The 23,292-nt window shown below is 41.3% G+C and overlaps 1 protein-coding gene across 3 annotated transcripts; it reads left to right on the top strand.

Annotated features, from left to right (window-relative positions):
* Positions 1–96: 96 nt before the first annotated feature.
* On the top strand, positions 97–23,042 carry LARP7 (La ribonucleoprotein 7, transcriptional regulator). 3 transcript variants are annotated; one of them, XM_062493161.1, is made up of 13 exons: positions 97–1,243; positions 3,946–4,154; positions 5,011–5,111; positions 5,221–5,304; positions 7,360–7,524; positions 7,995–8,103; positions 8,720–9,091; positions 9,649–9,778; positions 12,211–12,359; positions 13,230–13,348; positions 15,742–15,901; positions 17,903–17,994; positions 22,565–23,042. In XM_062493161.1, exons 2-13 carry the CDS (start codon positions 3,956–3,958, stop codon positions 22,643–22,645), a joined length of 1,761 nt encoding a protein of 586 aa, XP_062349145.1. In that variant the 5' UTR covers positions 97–1,243; positions 3,946–3,955; the 3' UTR covers positions 22,646–23,042. The 3 variants fall into 3 exon arrangements, with proteins under 3 accessions (XP_062349145.1, XP_062349146.1, XP_062349144.1); XM_062493162.1 differs by having other exon boundaries at positions 8,717–9,091; positions 12,211–12,332; XM_062493160.1 differs by having other exon boundaries at positions 8,717–9,091.
* Positions 23,043–23,292: the final 250 nt, after the last annotated feature.

Raw genomic sequence — 23,292 nt, 5'->3', positions numbered from 1 at the left:
TTTAGGACGGAGTTACTCATTAATGGATTACAGCAGAGCCCTTAGGGTGACTCCCGAGGAAAGGAAGGCCGGGGACAATGGGTCCCGCCGCTGTGGGAGCGGCCCCCTCCCCACAGCCCATTTCCCGGCCTCCATCCACCGGCATTCCCGTCCGCGCCAGCACCACCTCCCCCGACCGCAGCCCCCCCGACCCCGCTCTCGGGGACGCGGGCGGACGCCCCGATCCTACCCGGCAGCTCCGGGACCGGGACCGGGACCGACACCGGCAGCGGGACGGGGCTCCCGCCGCCTCTCCGAACTTCCCGCCCCAGCGCCCCGAGTGACGTCACGACGCCGCGACGCCCGGCCAGGAGGAAGTCACGTGCGCCCAGAGCCGGGCGCGCCCCCGACGCCGCCGCGCACGCGCGGGCGCTGCCGCGGGGCTTTTTCTTTTTTTTTTTTTTTTTTAATCCCTTTCATTTTTTTTTTATTTTTTTTTTTTTTTCCCTTCTTCCCTTCCTCTTCCTCGGCTAAACCGAGCGAACGAGCAGCGCGTCGCGGCGGGACTGGCGAGAGAGGCGGCAGAGCTGGAGCCGCGGACGGGCCGGGCGGAGCCGAAGCGGTGTGGCCGCTGTGGCGGCGGCGGCAGCAGGTCAGGGGGCGGGGAGGGGCTCCGGGTTTGCCGGTTCCAGCGGTGGCGGCGCAGACAGGGGGCGCTGTCCTCCCCTCAGCGTCTTTCCCGCCTCCCGCGCGCTCCCCTCACGGCCCGGGCGGGGGTGGGGGGGGGGTCCCGTCGGTCCCCTCAGGTCAGCGCTCCCCGCCGGCATCGCTCTGTAACCCCGCTGTAACCCTGACCCGTCCTTTGCCCGCCCCCGGGCATCCTCCTCTCCCCGTGGCCGCTGATCCCGGCTCGTGTGGCGCTTTCCTGAGGGCTCGTGGCCGCCCCGCGGCGCTGAGGCGGCTTTGCCCGCCGGTGATGCCCCCGTGCCTGTGCTGCGTGGTGTCGTGGCCTCACGCCTCGTGTTGGGGCCGAGGGACTCGTGCTCAGCGGTCTTTGGGCCCCACAAACATAGTCTGAGCTTTTTTTTTTTTTTTTTTTTTTTTTTTTTTTTTTAAGTGTTATCGCGGAAAAATCTGTGAGTCGCTGCAGTGGTCAGCACCTGTGCCGTGGTAAGTGTATGGTGGTCAGGCTTCTCAGGATAAATCACGGCTAGAAAAATCTTCCTTGCATTGTGGTCTGCCCCTTATTTGAAGAGTAAAGAAGGTGAGGCTCTCGCATGGATTTACAGTGGTTTTGGTCTAGTGCAGCAGCTGCCAGGGCCTCAGAATGCTCGTTTTTTGTAACAACTTCCAAGTCCTTATTTCTTGTGTTTGCCTCCAGTAGCTCTGCTGTTTGTTCAGTTCCTTAATCACCTGGTTGTGCCCACAGGGAAGAGCCAGAAATAAGTGCTCAAGTCTTTCCAATTCAGTTGTGTTTCTTGAGGGTAAGATATTGTGAGGTGAAGGACTTGGGTTGCCCTCCTGGTGTCATACAGGTGAATCCACCTAATCAGAATCTGGCACTGGCATATATTATAACTACAGAATCGCTTATGTTGGAAAAGATCTCTGTGACCAAGTCCAACCTTTGTCCGATCACCAGCTTGCCAACCAGACCATGGCACTAAGTCCCATGACTGGTCTTGAACACAAATAAATCCACTTTGCACCTCCTGAGGTGACAGAGGGAAGGGCACGACTAACACACAGGGATCTCCCAATGTGTGGGAAAAGCTTTAACACTCATCACTGTCTAGTGGAAGCCAAGCCTTTTCTGTCTGTGGGCACACCAGTTTCATGGAATCTCTCAAATGCCTAAAAACTGCGTTTAAAGTAATACATTGGTTTCATTGCATAAAATGGGAGGGGGAAAGCAGAATTTTCTCGGGTTTTAGGTTAAGAAATTTGTGCTGACCCCCATGTATTAACTCCTGTCCTTTGTTACCTCACTTTGCATAGTGAAAAGTTTCCGGGCAGGGCAGGAACTTCACTCTGCAGCTCTGATTGTGTCTGTGTTGGTGTAAAACTGTTTCAGGATGTGTCTTCTTAAGTAGTTTCAGGTTTGCTGAGCACTCGCGTTTATTCTGCAGTACATGCCTGGGGCTGCCCTGACTCTACAAAAACATTTAGTAGTACCTTTTGAATTCCTTTTTCTTGCTCATTTCCTGCTGCCCCATTTTAATTTTTGAAATACCCCAAGCAAACAAACATTTGCATCTGTGCTTAAAAGAATAAAGTATATTTTATATCTGCACCCTCTTTCTTCCAAACCTTGTAATTCAGTTGAATTTTATTAAATTTTTATCCAGCCTAGAGAAGTTTCTCTAGATGAGTGTGGAGCTGTGTTATTTTGATTTACATTATCTTTGCTTTCCTAAAGTTCCTTCCCCCTGTTTCATTGTCCCTCCTTTTCTGGTTTCACTCTGGCACGCAGAGGCGTTGTGATTTTATTTCTCCTGTGGAGACCTTTGCTTTATCAGTGTGAAGTTTTGACCCTGCTTCTGCTTTGCTTTGATTTTAATTGTTTATCAGTGTGAGAGTTGCCAGGTGAAAACTACAGACGGCCTTACACCCGGGCATATGGAGATTGCTGAATTCATGACTTGGGTTTTTACCTACATGTTAGTAGTTGTATATGCTCTGACTCTGGAGGAGCTTGAAGTACAAAGTAATTTCCTCAAAGCTTCATTGCTAAAACACAAAGTGAGAGGGAAGCCTGGAATGCAGCTTGCAGCTGCTTTTCTTCTAGCTTCAGTGAGAACCTCTCTTCTGGGGAGGAAGTCCCAGAGCTGAGTGACTCAAAACGCTCCTTAAAACAAAACTGTGCTGTCCATGGGCCGCGCTAATGTGTTGGTGTGGTCCCCTAATCCAGTTCAGCCACTATGGATTAAGACATTTCATGCTTATGAAGCACCTCAGTGCTGAGCACCGTACTGTCTGCTGGTTATTAATCTAAAAAACGTGCTGAAGGGCTTGAGTGGAGCTGGAACTCGCTGAGCAGTTTTACCTGACTTATCTTTCCAAGGTAACTGCTGACCTTTCACTATCTTGAGTCCTCAGCTCACAGCAGGGGGAGAAACTGATCTCAGGCTCAGGAAACCTGATTTGCACAATAATTTGGGGACCATTTCCATTTCTGCCATCCTGTTGTCGAGGTGGGCTTCCTCTCTGATGGCTGTACTCTCTTTTCCCTCTCTGCTGCCTTGGCAGAGAGCTGAGAACTCTTTCATATGGTGATTGCGACATTAATTACTTTAATTTTTGTGTTAATTTAATTTTCCAAAAGCTGTCTGCTTCTGGCAGCCTTGCTTTGTTTTGCTTTTGTGAAATGAGGTACTGAAGTGGTGACTGGCAGTTCTCAGCTGCAGAGGACTGAAACGTGCACAAAAGAGATGAATTGGTGCATTAAAACGGTTTTATATTTTTCAAGATGGATCTGTTTGTTAAGTCACTCGATTCTAGTTATTTTCCAGGGGCCCATTCTGGAGTTCTGACAGACCTGGGTTTGCCATTAGAGGCACTTTATTGACACTCTTGGTAGCTGATGGAGTGAGTGGTTTGCATTTCTGACATAGTAAACACAATTTTTTTAAAACCAAACCTTAGTGCTACCAGATCTGCCATGAGCAAAGTTAATGCAAGGCTAGTTTCTGAAGTGTGTAGTGCTCGTGGGTTTTGTGTGTGATCTTTCTAATGGTTTGTACTGTGAGTTAGGGGGAGTGGAGAAAAAATATGCATCTTTTCCCAATTCTTAGAAAAACGTGTTTATAAGGAGGGAAATGACCTGCTTTTCAGCTTTAGTTGCTGTAGACTCCTTTTAGGAAGTAACTTGCTCTTCTGGTAGCAGGGCAGAAGATTAAACAAGAGCATTTAGCCCTTGAAATAAGACGTTGTGTTTTTAATACTTTATTTATGTCTATTTGACAGAGTGACAGGAATGGAGACTGAAACAGCGAGAGAGAAAGCCATGGAGGAAGAAAGCACTGAACAGAAAAAGGAGAGAGAGAAGAAGAAGAGGTCCAGAGTGAAACAGGTGCTGGCAGATATTGCCAAGCAAGTGGATTTCTGGTTTGGGGATGTCAATCTGCACAAAGACAGGTTTCTTCGAGAACAAATAGAGAAGTCCAGAGATGGCTGTAAGTTGATTTTCAGTATATTTCAGCAGACACTTAGGTGTCACTTTGTTCCTCCCTGTGTTGCTGGCAGCAGTCACAGGGTGTTTTGAGGTGCCTGTCTTTCTCCTGGGAAAGGCAGGAGTTCCATGCTGGAAGTCAGAGTCATTTTGCCCTCGGAGGTACTGGACATGTTTTGTAGGGTAGATAAATGCAGACACTAAAATGTCACTCGAATATGTTGTTAAGCATAGGTATTTTGTTAATTTTCTCTCTACGTGTTTGATAAGAAATTGTGGTTTTTGCTTGTAGGGTTCCTGTGAATCTCTCCAGACACTTTTTTATGTGGTTGTTTGGACTTGTCTAAGGCCCCTCTTAAATATTTAATAAAGTAATAAATAAGTAAAATTTGCCCTACATTTTCTAGAGACACTAAAAATGCCTACATTTTTATTAAGACTAGTGCTGTGTAATTGTTTTGTCAAGGTTTTAAGCAGCGTGTCTGGTTGAAACCGAAGTGCAAGCAGGGGCTCTGTTTGCAGCACTGGGTTAAATACTCAGTGAGTACTTGGAGGAGAGGCATGTTTTCAATGCAGATTGGTTTTGTGCTGTGAAACTACATCAGAAATGGGGGGTTTCTTCCTTTCTTTTTAAAGACAACATTTATCAGTGGGGAGGTAAACGAACAAAACTCCTTTGATAAAGGTTTGCACAGAAGAAAATTGAATTTATGCGTACTTAAATTTTGATGGTAAAAATTTTCTGTGAATCCTTGGTTAAATAGTGCACTTAGAACTTGCAGATGGTTTCACAAGTAAACAAGTGGACTAGAACACATCACCCGATTTCATAATTACCCTTTTTCCCCCCCCCCCTCTAGATGTTGACATATCACTTCTTGTTTCTTTCAACAAAATGAAAAAATTGACTACTGATGGGAAGCTGATCGCTCGGGCAGTTAAGAGTTCATCTGTTGTAGAGGTATTTAACATCTGACCCTTCTATTTTTGATGGTGCTGGAAAAATTATCGTGGGGGTGCTGAAGTAAGCAGTAATCTCATGGAAAATGCTTGTTTCTCCCTGTTTCCAGCTGGACTTGGAAGGAACCAGGATCAGGAGGCGCCATCCTCTGGGCGAGCGCCCAAAGGACGTGGACAGTCGGACTGTCTATGTGGTAAGGCTGGGCTCGTGAGCGTCCCCTGCTTGTCTGTTCCTAACTGTGGGAACTCCATTTGTGCGTCAGGATTTTCCCTGGCTGCTGCTAATGGTGCAGCAAAGGTTAAAAGAAGTAAATTAAGCAAAGGCAGGTGAGCAAGAGCTGGGAGTGGCCGTGGCAAGCTGTGGATTTCTTGTGCTGTCTTAAATCATGTTGAATGCTGAGCAAAGTGCAGCTTCCCAGGCTGAAAAGGTGCAATTTCATTGCACTGAGCTATTGCTGTGTTCCCTGGGCTTTTTAAATGCCATTAGAGGAGCACCAGTGGTATTAAGAAATATTTACTAATTATGTTAATATAGTTAAAGCTTTCTAATAACAGCTAAATTAGCTTCATCAAACAGCATCTAGCTGCATTGCCAGGTTTATCAGGGTACTTTTAACAGCATTATCTGTCCATAAGATCTGTTACTGCAAGTGCCCCTGGTTTTGTACACACAAACACCATTCTTTTAAAGGCAGACCATACCTGAAAAATTTTAACTATCCTCTTAACAGCACACTATCCCATGGCTACCTTCATACTGGGATGACTGCTTAATTTGAATGAAAATAGCTTGTGCTGATGGGATAAGTCTGCCTCTCACTGTGGTATTTCAGCCCTGTCAGAGTGAAAAAGCTGTTACATTGTGGAGCCAACTAAGTGGTAGATAGAAAGAAATCTGATGGTCGAGTTTTACTTATTTAAACCCTGGGCAATTTTATTTGCTAGATTTGAAGCCCCTATGGAATTTGCTTTGTCTCTATTTTCTTTTTATGACAAGTACCATTTTTGCTATGTACCTGTAGCTGTTAGCAGCTGAGTTAGTATTTTTCAGACAGCACTGAGCTTTCTGTGATAAAGATTGAAAATAATCAGGCCAAAATGCCAGCCCATGCAGTTAAGGAGGAGCTAAAGTGCTCTGATGATTCCTTCCTTAACAAAAACCTGAAAAAGGTGGTTGGCTTTTGTTTTTTTGTTTTTTTAACACTGTGTGCCAGTAGAACTCTGAAATACTTTGTATAATTTTTGGATAAGTTATTCTAAGTCGTGAGCTATATTGTCTATACAGAGCTTAAGTGTGAGGTTAAATGTTTTATCAATAGCTGCTTTGTGGCAATTGGGAGAGTAGAAGTAATCCACTTGTTGGAAGGTTAAATTTCTCTGGAATTATCTCACTTTTTTATATGGTTCACCACGGACATTACTATTATACTATTAAAACTTGAAAAAAACCTTGAAGGCACTGGCTTTTCAACCTAGAGCCCAGCCATACCAGAATGTTTTTCTGAGGATGGCAAAGTTTATGGAAAAAGAAAATCTGAATGTAGTAAATGTCTCCCTACAAGGAGAATCCTTTAGTGCAGTAACTTGTGGAATAAAAAAAGAAGTAGCGCTGACACTGTTGTTGTTTAGGCATGGATTTGAGAGTGGGATTTTAAACTCTTCTGTTGGGTCTAGGGACAAGTTGGTGTGACACGATTTCTGTTTGATTGGGGAGGGGAAATGCTGAACTCAGACACGATGTCTGCAAGCTGCTAAGAAGTGCTGCTATATTAAGCACTTTATAGAAGTAAAAATCAAGATAATTTTGTCATCCAAGAAGCTGCCTAAAAGTTTCTGATGAATTAAGCTCTAACTGCTAAACTTGAAAATACTGGTTATTGGTAAAAATGTTATCAGTAGTGACTCTTTACTGGCCTGAAGGAATTCTTTCTGTGATGTCTCCCTGCATTACCACCAATTAAAAACATTAGCTTGTGCTTTGCAGAGGGTAGTTCGGGACAAGCCAGTCTGGTATTTGCTCCAAGGTTTTAAATTTACCAGGAGATTTTGTGTTGCAAAGGTCCAGCTGCAGGTAAGCTCTTGGTATCTGTCATGTGAAGAAGATAATAATCTAAATTAAATATATCATGTGTTTGTTGTAGGTATATGAACAGTTACAGATCTATTCTCAGGTCACATTTTACCATCTGAATACTTTGCCTCTCGATGTTTTGACATCAAACTTTAATGATTTTTTTTTTCTCCTTTAGGAGCTGCTTCCCAAAAATGTCAATCACAGTTGGATTGAGCGGGTGTTTGGGAAGTGTGGCAATGTAGTTTACGTCAGTATCCCCCGGTATAGAAGTACTGGGGATCCAAAGGGCTTTGCTTTTGTTGAATTTGAAACTAAAGAACAAGCAGAGAAAGCCATTGAGGTGAGTGCTGGTACTTCTGCTGCTGACACTGTTCCTGGTGTCACCTTGTAATATGGTGTGCTCTTTACTGGGTCACCCACTGAATCTTAGTGAAATTCCAAAAATATCTCCGTTTAAAAGCTTCACTTAACAGGAGTTAGCTCCTCTTTCCTGCTTCCAGACCTAGCATCAGTGCCACAGTTCTTTAAAGATTTAGTTCTGTCAGTGACCTGAGGACTTAGAAATATGGCTTTTTATTTTTTGTAAGTAATTTGGCATCTTGTACAGGAAGAGAGCTCTGTGTAACAATAGGTGGTGTTTAAATTTCCTCAAGCAAGCATGGTCATACCCAATTTTCTGTACTGAAGTGTAATTTGAAACTACTGATGTATTGAAATATGATAGGGATTGTTGGTTTTGACTTGAATGCAGAGTGGTTAAAGACAGTATGATTCTGGAGTGTTATACGATTCTCAATTTCCTTCTTTTAGTTTTTGAATAATCCACCAGAAGAAGCACCACGGAAACCTGGGATTTTCCCCAAAACAGTAAAGAACAAACCAGTTCCTACACTCAATTCAAGTGATAACACTGTAGTAGGTAAGTGTTACTAAGTTATTGGGATCAAGGAAGTGTTAAGTTACTTGGATCAGTTTTGTGCCTCAGCTTCTGAAGAGAAAATTTTCATGTGCTGCATTACTGCAGCTGAATTTTGTGTGTCTTAAAAGCTTTTAATAAAAACAATTCACATTGCTGTGTTTGGCCAGCATGGCCAGTATGAAAAATCTGCTGTAATTTGCAAACCAGTATCACAGAATTATATTGCAGCTTCATCATTACAACATTCTCCCTCCGTTCTGGTTGTGTAATACAATTTCCCTGACTTCCCACACCCTACCCATCATTTTTCTAAGACTGACGATAAAACACATTAATATTCCTCACAATTATCACCATATCATTGTTATACCAGCAACTGTCAAGTAGAAACAAAAAAAACTGAAATGAAAGCAATGGTTTTCAAATTGTGTTTTACCCCCTGTTTTTTTACTCTTCTTAAAACACCCCGCAGAAACTTTGTGTCCATGTCTTGCATCTTTTCCATAGGTGAACAACCCAGTTTATTACATGTGCTGATGTGGTTGTTTGTCTGAAATAAATAATCTAGTGTTTAACCATGGGCAGTTTTTAAATAATGTTTCTTTTAATCCAGAAGAGAAGAAAAAGAAGAAAAAGAAGAAATCCAAAATCAAGAAAGAGAGCAATGCGCAGGCAGCTGCAGAGCCAAAGGAATCAAACACTAACAATACAGCAGAGCCGGTACTAAAGTCTAAAAGACACAGGACTCCATCAGACTGTTCTGAGATGGAGGCAACTGAGGCTCCCAAACAGCCCTCCAAAAGGGAGAAGAGGAAATGGGACAGAGCAGAGAGCTCAGAGGTAACCTGGGAAAGCAGGCCAGGAAAGAGGAAAAGAACCACCTCAGGAGATGGGGAGACATCAGCTCCAAAAGTTATGAAAACTGCCGAAAAAGATGAAGTTGAAACAGTAAAAGAAGAAACAACAGAAGCTCCAAAAGATTGCAATGGTAAAAATTCTTGCCTCTTAATTATTGTGATTTGTATGAATGAATGAAATCGATGATATCCTTACAGATTAGGAGTCATGACCTTGATGTAGTGGAAACTTTACATCTATTTTGGCCATATTCGTGTTCCCTGCAGTTAAAATTAAACTTGGTAAGGAGTCACTCTAAGGGAGCTAGAGGGAATGAGGAAAATCTTGCAACACCAAAGCAGAGAAATCTAATCAGAAGTCAGGATAGTTCAAAGAAGTTCATATCAATAGAACTTGAGTGAAGTAAAGTATAAACAGACAGCCTGAGCAAATGGAGACAGCACGGGAATCTAGATAAATAAATTAAAATACAAAAGGGAAAAGGTAATGGTCCGTTTGTTCCATGAGATAAGAAAAGCTGCATTGCAAAGAGCTGTAGTGTGAAAAAGCATGGTAACTTTGTGTACTCAAAGAAATGACTAGAAAGTAGTCAGTATTAAAATCCAGGAGATATTAAAAGTGGTTTTATTGTAATAACGTTCAACTATCCATGTTTGAATTGTTTTCACTTGACCTGTCTTTATGCAGAAGTTTGTGCAGGAGAAGACAAAGATAAAAAAGACACATCCCTTTCCAAATCTAAAAGGAAACACAAGAAAAAACACAAAGAAAGACACAAAATGGGTGAAGAAGTCATTCCCCTCAGGGTGCTCTCCAAGTAGGTGATATAAATGACCGGTTTTCTGTGATATCACTGATTTTTTTTTTTTTCCTCTGTAGTGTGAAATGGTTGTCTGGTTTTGTACAGGGACCCCCAAATGAAATACCGATGCCAACAAAATTAACAAGGTTTTCCAGTTGCCACACCTACTATAATTAGGAAATATGTATGTTTTTATATAGTTTTAATCTGGTTCTATGATGGGCCTTTAGTTTTGTTTGCAATTTAGTACAATTGAATTATCCCTCGGGAATATTGCTTTGTTGGTATCACATTTTTAGTGTTTGTAAAATGTTTGGTTGTTCAGGATTTCCTGCGGTATGTAGGGCTTGATATCACTTTCAGGGGAGTTTAAGTCATGTGCTTTGTATACTTTATTTACATTTTTATTGCTTAAAAGTTTAATTCGCCATATTTCAAACGTTTGAAATCATTTATTCCTGAGGTCTTGGTATGTCTGACAGTCCATCACCATTGCTAAAGTGCAATTCCAATTTTTATACAACAGAGTTGCATATTAGCAACAGTATTAGCCTGTAGCAAGATGGAAATACCAGAGTTTTGAGCCTTCATTGCTTGACGTGTCAAGGTTCTGCCAACCTTATATTCCAAAAATATTGGTTGGGCTTTGGTAGGAGTCACCACAACTAAAACATGGAAGCACTTACTTTTTAGGCATCCAGCAAGTACCTCCATGTTAAAGTAGAGGGGGTCCTCGCCGCCTCGGGCTGCAAAATTGTGCTTTATGTACAAACAAAACTCTTTTCATAATTTTATGCATTTTCCCGAAGAAAGTGTTGAGGTTAAAAGGATTCACCACCACTAAAACATGGAAGCACTTACTATTGTGAACCAAAGCAAGCACATCCACATTTAAGTTGTGGGGGTCCTTCAGGGAAGTAAATAAAATTTAAGTAAAAATGCGGGAATAAAAAAGGTAAATGAACATTTCCTGTAAGAAGCCTTTGAAGGTTAGGATCCACCGCCACTGAAACATGGAAGCACTTACTTTTTTATGCAGCAGGTACCTCCATGTTAAAGCAAAGGGAGACCTTAAAAGTTAAAAATCGCTTCAAATAAACTTCACCCACTTAAGATTTTAGTTCTTGGAAAAGATCCGCTAACATCTTAGCTTCTGTTTCCCGAATTTAAAAAGTCTTCAGGATCTAAAAATCTCCAAATATAGTGCAGTCCAAAAAAATATATAATCCCGGATGATGTTTCAGGATTGCGATCAGGATTCACCTCTACTAAAACATGGAAGCACTTACTTTTTCTTTATCACAGAAAGCACCTCCATGTTAAAGTAAAAGGGGTCCACAGGGGAAAAAAAAATAAATAAAGGTTATCGTCGCAGCTTCTCCTCTGCCGTCGGCATCCTGAGCAAACTGCAACAAACAAGAGTTCTGGTTAAAAGTTATTCAATTGTAGCAAAGGGATAAAATGTTTAAAGAGTATAAGCATTGCAAATACTTGCCTGAATCATTCTCCAAGATCTCCTCTTCCTACGAAGCATGTGTCCAAGTTCCTCCCTGAGCTTGTATTTATACCAAACCTTGCTATGGGATGGTGTTGCCTTTTTATCTCCAAGAATCATTACGTGGGTCTTTTGTTATTTTAATGCCTTTGCTCTGTAGAGAATGTATGATCCTGGGTGAGTCTGGATGCTTTTTTGAAGTATACAGTTGTCACTGTTAACAGCTAAAACCATTACCACAAGATATCCTCCTCTTTAAAAATCCTCTATCAGCTTGTTTGATAGCACAGATTAGGGTAACAATGAGTCGTTCTCACAGTGGCACTGCGGGCATTGTGTTGCTGTGGAGCAAAGCTCTCGCTGTTTGCAGAAACATCTCCATGTTAAATGTATGTAAATATATAAATTGCTTCCATAGGGGGGGTATTTTTTGACCAAAATGCATTTGAATAGTGAGGAATGTCCTTATCTCGGTAGGTTTTTGGTGACTTTAACCAGTTGTTGATTTTCCATCAATGATTTTTTTCTAGAAAATGAATGACTGATTCTTAGTGTAGTGACGCGGGAGAGGGTTCACTGAACTGGTTCAGTGATTGAGAGTTCACTGTCTCTGATTTAAATCTGAATTTGGTGCCTGTGCTCTGTGTAAGGAAAACATAGTTTACCCAACTGTTCTCTATGCTGTCCGAATATTTAAAACAATTTTGAAAGCCTCTCTGTTGGAATGACAGGTTGATGCTGTTGAAACTCTCTGAAGCCAAGTCATGGGAAACTGAGTTAGGGACAAAACTGAATTTGACCGAAGAGTAGGGAGATCTCCAGAGGCAGAATGGTCTGCACTGTTCACCAAGTCCACCGAAAGCTGTTTGTAACCTCTTAAATTACCATTAAGTTTCTAAACATCAGTTTCTTGTTTGCAAGTGACATCCCGTGCCTGTGTTGCTCTTTTTAGGACTGAATGGATGGATTTGAAACAAGAATATCTGGCCCTGCAGAAAGCCAGCATGGCCTCCTTGAAGAAAACCATGTCTCAAATCAAACCTGAGCCCGTGGGAGAGATGGAGACAGAATCTGGTGCGCAGAAATCTGAAAATGACAAAAGTAATCCTGGATTTTGGCTTGTTTTCCTCATGTTTTATGCAAACAAAAGCGGTGCAAGACCCTGATCTTGCAGAAACTGCCACAAGGGGTTTTTCTTGGTTTTTTGTTTTGTTTTTTTTTTGTAAAATGCTGCTGTTTCTCCGATGTGGGATAGTAGAAGTAACCCCTTCCCTATATTTAGTTATATTTGGGCCTACGGAGTTGTATAAAGAAAATACTAAAGTGATTTCAGCCTATTTCAATAGCACTTCCCAGGCTTGGAGATATATTTAGGTAATTACAATTGTAAAGCCTCAGAGAGGTAAATCAACATTCAGTTTTCTTGGTGCTGCAGCTTGGGCCCGACTTGATTTGGTTTAACTCTAACAGGGGTATTAAAAAAAAAAGTTGCAATTGGGCTTTATCAGCTCTGTGGATGTGAGGAGCCTTGAAATTATATCTTTGTACTTAAATTTCTGCTTTTTTTCAAGGTTTAGTGTTCTTCTTTATTTAATTTGCTCTGAATACTCTGCTTCTCTTCAGTAACCTCAGCACTGATGTTCCAATGGCCCTCTGCATGTCTTTAATCACTAAAAATGCGGGGTTATTATTGGTGCAATATAAAATGTCTTTATAGAAGGACCCTATGGACTGTAAAAATTTATTTAAAACTTTTTCTTAAAGGTTTTTTTTTTTTTTTTACTAAAATCGACTTGAACCTATGGACAATCTTCATCCTTCTTTTAGTCAACCTCAACCTGCAGTAACAATATTTAACGCTCGTTTACATTGTTACTTCTGTACTTCCATCATGTGTTAATTTTTTCAACTTAATAAATGTAAAAACTTTTTTTTTTTTTCCCTCCCCCTCCCCGTTTTTAACTCGACCAGCCACCAGTGAAGATTGTGCCCCTCCCGCCAAGGGCAACACAATGGGGCCTCAGTTTGTCAGCGGAGTAATTGTGAAGATCATTAGCACCGAGCCCCTGCCGGGCAGGAAGCAGATCAAGGTAATGCCTTTGTAACCTCAGGGTAGCTGTTAGCTTTTCCTCTTACCCTGCCCCCCAAATGTTTGAATATGGAATACCATTTCAGCCAGTCTCACTGATTTTTTTTTGATTTTTTTTTTTTAATCTATTTGGCCAGTAGCCGAGTACAAATTCTTCTTTAGTATCTCTAATTGCAGATTTTTCAATGGCAGAATAGGCAAAAGGAGGATGTTTCAAAGTAAAGCCATGCCTTTAGTGTGCTTGGAGCAATGTCAAGTTTATAATGAAAATATTGAGGAGGATGAGCAGTGCTGTAGTGCTTTTCAGTTTTAAAAAAGGAGCTGGAGACTGCTTCAGTGTTCAGCATTTGTCACTGTGCCAGTCATCCTGACAGGAGAGCTACAAAACTATACCTGTGGGGATTTTTAGATGTTTATGGTGTTTTTATCATTAACGGGAATTTGGGGGGCAGGAAAATGCTCTCTGCATGAGAAACCGATTTTGTTTATTTCAGAAAGAATTTTACAATGACAAAACCTCAATTTCAGGGAGAGTGACAGCAGTGCAACTTGTTGATTCAGTCTCTTTTTTTCCTAATGCAAGTGCTCATTTTTCTCCATTTAAAAAGTGGTTAGATAACTTCTGTTTTGTGGGATGACACAAACCAGAAGTTACACACATAATTTCATTTTAAGGAAAGTACCAGTTTTGAACTGCATCCTTTTGAAATGGAAATATTAAAAGTTTTTCAAAAGAAATAACAAGCTTTCTCCAGATCCAGAATTTTCCTTTAATGTTACCCAGGACTTTTTCATTCCCATATTGCACTTTAGGATGAATAACAGCTGCAAAGAATTTGAACAACTTCAACTCAGGTTGGTGCATGTATCCAGCCCACTCAGGACCATGAGGGAATGATTTAAAATAGGAGTTGGATATTTTTTATCCAACTTTTTAAACATTTTGTGTCACCAGCCGCTTGCAAGCATGTGAGGCTTGGTGTGTACATGAACCTAAGCAACGGGAGAGATTCCCTGACCAAAAACCTTCATCTCACTGGTGCTGGGGTTTCAGCCTCATCAGCCTAATCTTTCTCAGTGCTTTTGAAGGCACCTGTCTGAGTGCTGGAGGCACTGAGAGAATTATTTCTTTCCTTTTTCTTGTTTTGGTGTTTTTTTTTGTTTTGTTTTGTTTTTGTTTGCTTGTTTTTGGTTTTGTTTGTTTGTTCCTGTTTTTTTTTTCTGGCCTTACTAGTTGCATTACTTTGTGGAAAGCAGAGTTTCAACCAGATCTGGCTTTGCTGTGTTCCTGGGCTATCAGCTGCAGCAAACTGCCACTCAGCAGTGCTTCCGGGGCTTTTTTCCCCTCTGACTTCCAAAAATTACCTTCATTTCTCGTTTTAGGGAAGCAATTATGCATGCCACACAACTTGGAGGAGTCTTTGCAGTGTAGTTTAAATGTTATTTTGATGTTTTAATTTTGCACTTCACTGCTTCCCTCTTCGCCCTTAAGGTGCTCCTCAGAGCTACTAACTTCTGCCAGCTCCAGCAGACTCTTTGATTTGTTTTAATTTTCCATGAAATGATGACTTTAGGATAACAGAACAAGGCTGGAAAATATCTTTTGTTGGCTCTCAAATGATCTTAACAGTGTTTTCACTTAATTTTTTTCTTCTGTTTTAAGGCTGCCCTTGGTAGTGGAGGGTTAAAAGCAGTGTGTGATTGCTGAATAGAAGCATCTTACTTGAGCTGCCTGCTGTGAACAAAATTGACTAGGAATGTGTGGTCCTTCTTAATTTCCCTAACAGCAGGAATTAGGAGTGAAGTACTTCATCTGCAAGAGCATTTGTGACTCTTCTCCCTTCAGCTGTCAGTGAAAATTTTCAGGCAGAGGTCACTTCATGAAGATGGAGTTGTTTTACCACTTCTCCTTTCTCAAATATTCTGCCATGTATGAGCTTGCTTTTATACATTTAATGTGTAAAATCAAGTTTGATATTTTTCTGTTAGGCCGAGGTCTCTCAACGTTATAGTACACAGTTTTTGATTTTGAAAAAAAGTCAGATACAGTGTGGAAAGAAATGGGTGATGCTCCATTAGTGAAATGATACCATAACATTTCCAGGAATTACTGCTTTAAATTGTTAATGGGAGGGCAGGATGAAAGATAGATGGGTAGATGTTGCAGTCTCATAAATCAGGATTCAGTTATAACCTTCTTAGGGAAAAAATGTTAATTCAAAACTCTTTGACAAGAGATTGATCGATTAAATGACAAAGTTCAGTTACTGCCTCCTACTCCATGACCTTTTTCAAAATGTTAATGACCTCCAAATGGAATGGTCAGAAGTCACTCTTTTTAAGTTCTCTTTTTGAAGGCTGATTTATGGTGCGTGTTGTCTCATGCTCTGACAGGATGCTCTGGCAGTGCTGGCTGAGGTGGCTTATGTTGACATGCTGGAGGGAGACACCGAATGTCACGTCCGTTTTAAGACTCCTGAGGATGCACAGACTGTCATGAAATCATACAAAGAAATACAGATCAAAAACAACTGGAAATTCGAAGTTCTCACTGGTAAGACTTTTTTTTTTTTCCATGGAATTACAGGAGAAGCCTTAATTACTGTGAAAGTGGTGAATTTATGGATTTATTTAGCTGTCTCAGAAGAAAAAGATTGAATGTTTAGGTTTGAGGGGTTTTTGTTTTTTTTTTTTTTCTGAGAATCTTCTTATTTTGCAATTCCTATGAAACTGACATAACTAAAAGGGATTTTATGCCACTGTTCAGAGCAAAATGACGATTTTTCCTTGGTATTACCAATTTAATTCTGTTCTTTTTAGATGGATTTGCTTCACTCTCAGTAGCAAAGGACTATAGAACTTAATTCACATTTCAACTTTATGTATAGAACATTCTGATAATGCAGAAGAGTTTTAAAGGAAGACTTACTTAAAAATACTGAGCATATGTGTGAAATGGCATGGCAAGGATCTAACAGCATGGATACACTTAAAAGTGGGTTTAGCACTTACCTACTAATTGATCTTTATTTTTCAGGAAGTTGAATAATTTAGGCCAGAGGAAGAGGGGTTCCTAAGGGCTCTCCTTTTCAACTTCGTTTAAATGTGTGTTATTTCTTTCTGAAATTACTGTGAATTTTTATCTACATTTGCATCTTGTACTAGACTGGATTAGTTTGCCAAGTGTGGAGAAGCCTCTTTGTGAGATTGAGGGACAGGAAAAAAAAAGTCCATCAAACTTGGTGTGTTCATGAAACTTTTGTATTTGAGAGACCCACCAGAATTGTAAACATGGAAAAAAAAAAACCCAAAACCGACAGGTTAAACAATCGGTATGAGACTGCCTCATCTGCATTTAAGTGTTTTACCCCACTCCTGCCTAAATCCTCCTTTAGGACCCAGTCCTGTGGGTGCAGGGATGTAGATGGCAGTTAAGGACTGCAGGAGGAGAAGCTTTGATGGAAACATTAACCTCCATGATCATATCAAAGTTAATTGAAGTTTTAGACTCAGTGAGTGCTGCTAATGTCATTTGGAGATAGATTTGTCTCCTGTGTGCTCTGTGTCTCAGAGATCCAGAAATAACCTCAAATTCTGTGTTCTGCAGCTGTGTGCTCTGTGTCCATTTGTCTCTGGTTTTGTATCCTTGCATAAGAGTGTAGTAGGAGATTAGGAGTAAGTACTACATTGTAGGACCATTCCATTCATAGTCTTAAGATTTTTTTTTTTTTTTTTTTTTTTTGTAACTGACTCATTGAAATGAGAATGGAAAAGCTTTCCAGGAATGCACAAGGGATTCACAGTAAGGATTTTTGTTTTTCTTGGTGGCAGAAGGTGAGAGATGAAAAGGGAAGAATCTTTAATTCTCTCTGCAGCAGGGACTAAAGATTTCCCAATAGTATTTTACTCTTCAGGATTTGACTTTAAGTATCTTCAGCTTGGCATCTGGCAAGATGGTGAGCATGTGTGATCACCTCTAGATGTTAACTTTTGCAGCAATCTTCTGAGATCATTCAGAAACTTCCCTGTGGCTGAAGATGAACCCTGAGACCTTGCAATATGATATCACAGAATTCCCTGAGTGATAATTGCATCACAAACCAGGGGACACAGTGACAAACTTCTGTTTCCCTGCAAGGCAGCTGCTGAGAAAAGATGCAGAATTTTTTGCTTTGCTATTGCTGCCCATGTTCAAATATTTCTGACAGCTCTTGAAGTGCCCAGGCAGTGGTTTTCATGAAACAAAACAGAACTAGTTGTTCTTACAGTAATTCCTTTTTTTTTCCCTCCTGTTTGGTAGTTGTTTAAATGTGTCACAGGTTGAGTACATGAGCAAATCAAAGGTGCCTGTGTGTGCTGTGATGAAACTTCAGCTTAAACTCGGCTCCTTTTGCTGATGACAAATTGAGAGGAATTGCAAATATTACAAGTAGAGAGCAATTCTGTATGGCTTCTGTGGATAGGAAATGTAAGACTACTGGGGAAGTACTTGTTGGATTTCCCTAACAGGTGTTTCCGTGTGTGTTTACCTCCTCAATGTCACTTTTCCCCCAAGGTGACCATGAACAACGTTACTGGCAGAAGATTTTGGTGGACAGACAGGCTAAGCTGAACCAGCCTCGAGAAAAGAAGCGGGGTACTGAGAAGGTAACCTGCAAATCACAGCTTTTTCCTCTATAGGCACGCTTGAAAACATGCCACTGTTTCTGCATTGCTCCGCGTGTTTTGCTACTCTGTGTATTTAATTCTGTTAAATCACTTCCTACTGACTTGGCAGCAGGGTATTACAGCCACAAAGTGGAGAGTGTGGGTGTCCTGCTCCAGTTGACAAGTGCGAGGTTTGTCACTGCAGGGACGACTGCAGAAAGTTAAGTCCATGACTAAAGGCCTGAACTTAATTTGGAAGCTGGATTTCTTTTGAAACCCTGTCTGGATGAGCTCATTAGTAAGTTGTCTTGATTTGCTCTAGTGAAATCAAGTCTAGTGCTACACTCTTAAATCTCTAGTATGATCCAGAAAATAATTTCCTTGAGAATGAATCTCATTTCCCTCACAACTAACACAGTTTTATTCGTGCTGGGGTGCATGCCTTGTTCCCAGAGTGGTCAGGAGCCCGTGCACCAGAGTGACCACTGTGACCCAGCCAAATCTGGGTGCTGCTTCAAGCATCCATAGCTGTACACCCTCCTGTTCCAAACTGGGGAATTGCAGCCTCCTCCTGGCTGTGCCTGCTGGGCTGCGGCTTCAAGGGAGTGTTGCAGTGAATTTGCAGCCAATGCTCCGGCCCCAGTAGATGCTTCCAGGCATGGAGGTTTCCTTGATTAAGCCAGTCAGATCCCCGACTTGACAGAGAGGAGCCAGAGAGTATTTCACAGACGTTTTATTGCCAGGTTTGCTTCACACACAGTCCAGATAAGGTTTCTGAGTTGGCTTTAGCCTGAATTATTTTGTCTGTGGCTTGCAAAACTTCGGAATCATCTGACCTTAATTATTTGTTGTTGACTTTGGCGACTCTTTGTTTTCTGGACGCTGAGAAAGAAATATTGTCCCATATAAAATGGAAAAGAAATATTTCACTGACCTAAAGGGACAGCAGTCGAACAGGTCAAAACCTTATCTTGTACAAGGCATATTTTGCATGTCTTATCCTGTTTGTGTGAATGTTCTTTTCAGAAATCCTGATATCCTGTGGACAAATAACTTGAGGCTTTTTTAACAAAGATGTGCATAAAGAATTTGCCTGAAGATCTAATTTAACTGTCTTGAAAGTCTGAAAATGACATTGATTTGAGACGTTATTATTTAATACAGGCAGAAAGGGAATTTGAAAGCTACAGCTTTAGAACATATTTCTCACTGCTGCCAGGTTTATAATGTAATTTAAGTTTTTTAAACCAAAGGTGCCGTGAGACCTTTGACTTCAGTTTTGACTGTAGGGGCCCTTACTCTCCAGTTTCTATTCATCTTTTGAATGTTGGTATTTGTTGACCGAGCTGGTGTAAATTTGGCAGTACCTCACCTAGGCTTGCAAATACAAGCTGTCTTGGTTCTGCCTAACAATGGCAGCACAAGGATGCAAACTCCTGCTCCATCCCCCTGCCCATCACCTTGCCTCCCTGGGAGGTGTGAACTTCAAAGCCAGGGAATTCTATTTAAATGCTAAGGCTGTTAAGCTAAAACATCAAGACAAGATTGCCGGGCAGCAGTCAGTAAGTCTTAACCCCTTCCTTACTTTTTGACAGGCTGTATTCCTGAAATACAGACTGCTAATGAAAAAAATATTTTTCTATTCCTTAATATTTTCCCATTTGAAATGTTTTCCTTAGTACTTCCAAGGTGATTTATTCTCAAGGTCTCAAAGGTAGAAAAAAGTAATATAATAATCCATAATTAAACATATTCAGTAAAATGTGCCATTAGTCTGCTCTTCTTGTCAAGATTTTGAAGTGGACCTTTTATTAGGTGCTTTGTGTTTGGAATTAAGGCATCTTATATTTTCTTTGAATCAGTGTTGACAGGCATGCACTGCATCCCATCACAGGGAGCACGCAGCAGGCAGTTTGAGATTCCTCTTTTCCATGTTTTCTAAGAAGTCCAGGACTACTCGGCTTTCCTCAGGATAAGGGTTAAGGACCACTGCAGCAGATGGCTGGTGCACTGCCCAAAACCCAAGCAAGGGGTAGAGATTTTACTTCCTCTGGCATAGTTCCTAAGATAAACCGGATGTCCAAAAGAGATAGGATATCCCTAAGTCCTTAGAAAAGGCCTGGCCATCCTTGGGAGTGAAAAAGATGTCCAGTGTCTTTTCCCCAGGCTTGGTAGAATTGTCACCTCTCTGCTCCCCTCTACCTCCCCCTCCCAATCCATCTTCCCTTTTGTCTGTTTAACTGCCTGATAAAACCACCTCCATGATTTACTGATACGGATGGAAAACTTCCAGCCAGAACTACTTTTTAGGGCAGTGCCACTTTATTCAGACCTAAAGCAATTAATCAGTCTGTAGCCTTAAACTCCAGACCCATTGGAGTCTCCAGTTACCAAAGCCAAGGCCTGAGCGCCTGCGAGTTTCCCACTTGGATCCTCATCTCCCGGGGGGATGTGCTGCTGAGCCCGGTTTGCACCTTGGAGCCTCTCCATAGGGGGAAGAAGGAAGTCTAAGAGGGTGGGAGGGGTGGTAGAAGTGAAAGGCATTTGTGGAGGGAGTGAGAATTGAGGATTTGTGAAGGGTGGAATAATTTGCAGTGCAAAAGGAGGACGGTGGGAATGTTTTGGCACTCTCCTCCAGATGCCTGGGCTCGGGGGCTGTGTCCTTGCAAGAATGGCAGCTCCCTGTCTGTGGGCCCGTGGGACAGCTCCCTCTCCAGAGCCCCTTGCCTTGGTTCTGTGACCCTGGTGTCTGTGGAATGGCTGAATCCCTGCTTGGATTCGGGAGCAGCCATGTGCTTATATCTTACGAGATTGATGAGCTAGAAATGAAAATCCTTGAGGCCTCTTGCAAATTCTGGGGCACTGGAATAGAAACATTCAACAATATGAACCGGGCAGCTCGTATCTTAGAGCTTCCATTCCCGTGTTTGTCGTTCTCCATGCCATATGCTTGAAGGAGTAAACCACTGTACTCTGCTTCCTCTTAGGCTTGAACTACATTAAACTGTGGTTTTTGGGTTTTTTTTTTAGCCACCAGAGAAAAAAAAATAGCCATCTTTAGGTCAGCTTTATTGCTGGAAACTGGTTAGGAAAGTCAAATCTTGCCTACCACAGTGAGTGCAGCAGCGCAACGTGCACCTCCATACTGTGTGCAAAACTCAGTTGTATGCAGAAGTAATAAATAATTTGTTTTGTGTGTGAAATCGTTCATATCTGACACACTGGAGTGCCTGGGATGCAAGTGACCCTTCCCCATAACACCAGCTAATATGGTTCAGTAGTCCCCAGCAAAAAAGTTACTGGTGTTTTTTTTGTTTGTTTGGTTGGTTTTTTGTTTGTTTGTTTGTTTCTTTGTTTTGATGGGTTTTTTTAAGGGGGTGGTGATTTTGATTTTTGGGTTGTGGGGTGCGTTTTTTTTTTCCCTGTCTATTTTTGGTGGTGTTTTTGTGTGTATTTTTTTGTTACATGTGAGTGTGTTTTCCTGTTATTTCTTGTGGTGGTTTGTGTTTCCTTTATGTGTGGTTTTGTGTATATTGTGATGGGTTTTATAGGTTCTGTATGTGCCTTGGTTGGTTTCTGTGGGATTTGGGGGTTTTATATGTACCTTTAGGTGCCTTCAGGTACTGGGGCTTTAGGGTTGTTTTAAGAGGCTTGGAAGAGTTTTGGTATTTTTTTTCATTTGGGCATTTTTTTGGCAGGTTGTATATTATCAGCAGTTGGTTTTGGTGTTTCCTAGTGGGTTTGGGTTTTTTCTGCTATTTTTAGGGAGGCTGGTGGGTTTAGGGAGGCTGAGGGGAGTTCTGTGGTCTTTATGTACCTTTGAGTGTGTTCATGTGTTGGATTCTGTGGGGTTTTTATGTGCCTTTAGGTGTGGTGGTGTTGGTTTGTGGTATTTCTCCATGAGCCTTTGTGTGATTATTCTTGTGTTGATTTGTGGGTTTTGTGGTTTATATATGTGGTTTTGTGTGCATTCTTGTGGTGTTCTGGGGAGTTTGTGGTTTCTTTATGTTCTTGTGTGGCTTTTAGGGGGTCTGTGGTTTCTGTGCGTGTTCCTATGTGAGTTGGTGGTTTCAGTGTGAATGCTTTTGCCTGGGTTGGGGGATTTTTTTGTGGCATGTGGGTTTTGTGTGTGTTTTCAGTGTGTTTGCCTGTTCATGTGTGCGGTTTATGAGGATTTTTTATTTTGTGTGTGGTTTTTGTGGTCTCCATGTGTGTTTTTTCTGTGCTTGTGGGTTTTCTTGAGTGGGTTCGTGTGGAGTTTCTGTGGTGTGCTGGGGTTATGTGGGGATTTTTTTCCTGTTCAAAATTCCACAATATTCATCAAGCACTTTTCTGTGTGTGTGTGCATTTAACTTTGGTTTTCCTGTAGCAGTAGCAACATGAATCTAATAAAAGGATAGAGTTCTTTAACTTCCTGTGTGAGGCTGTATTTTAGGATTTCGAAGTGGCAATTTTGATCTCTTCAACCATGTTGGGAGGAAGGAGAGATACAATCATGGATATATTCTAAGGTCAAATCCTATCAATACAGTTTTCCTCTAATTTTCCACATCGTTTTCCCTGCTTGCAGTTGATTGCCAAAGCTGAAAGAATGCGACTGGAGAAGACTCAACAGACAAGCAAACACATTCGATTCACTGATGACAACTAACCAGGGCTGATGGTGAGCTTGCAAGTGAACTGTAGGTATTCCAAACCAAACAAGCAAAACCAGCCCTCACAAGCACTGCTGCTAACAGCAAGTAAACCCGGGCCCTTGGATCCATAACTCTGCAGACTGCAAGTGTGAAGATTGGTTCCCAATCCCATTTTTAATAGGCTGAATGTTTTCTGCTTCTGAGCCCTTAGGTAAAGCTTTTTGGAACATGTGTATTATGAGATCTTCCTTTAGTTCACTTCCACTTGGTTGGGATTTTTTTTTTATCATCTTTTTTCTTTTCTTTTTTTTTCTTTTTTTGTGATTTTTTTTTGTTTGTTTCTTTTTTGTTTTTTTTTGTTTTTGTATGTTTTATACACTAGGTTATAAAATAAAATGCTTGAGAATTTCAGTTGTGTATCTTTAATTCTTCCATTTGCTTTTTATGGGACTATAAATAATAAAAGTGGTAAATGCTTCATAAACCTCTCTAGGCCTCTTCTTAGTCCATTAAGCCGTTTCAAAATAGAGGAGAATAATTTTCTATTATTTTCAAGTGGGTAGGACTGGCTGGAAATCTACCATTGAGGAGTCTGGAAGGAAATTTACTTGTATAAATACTCACTAAACTGAATCTAGACTTTTTTTGTTTTTTAGAAGGA

The sequence above is a fragment of the Cinclus cinclus genome, chromosome 5, assembly GCF_963662255.1.
Source record: "Cinclus cinclus chromosome 5, bCinCin1.1, whole genome shotgun sequence".
Lineage (NCBI taxonomy): Eukaryota > Metazoa > Chordata > Aves > Passeriformes > Cinclidae > Cinclus > Cinclus cinclus.
The sequence above is the reverse complement of the archived record's forward strand: the minus strand, read 5'-3'. Positions and strand labels throughout refer to the sequence as shown.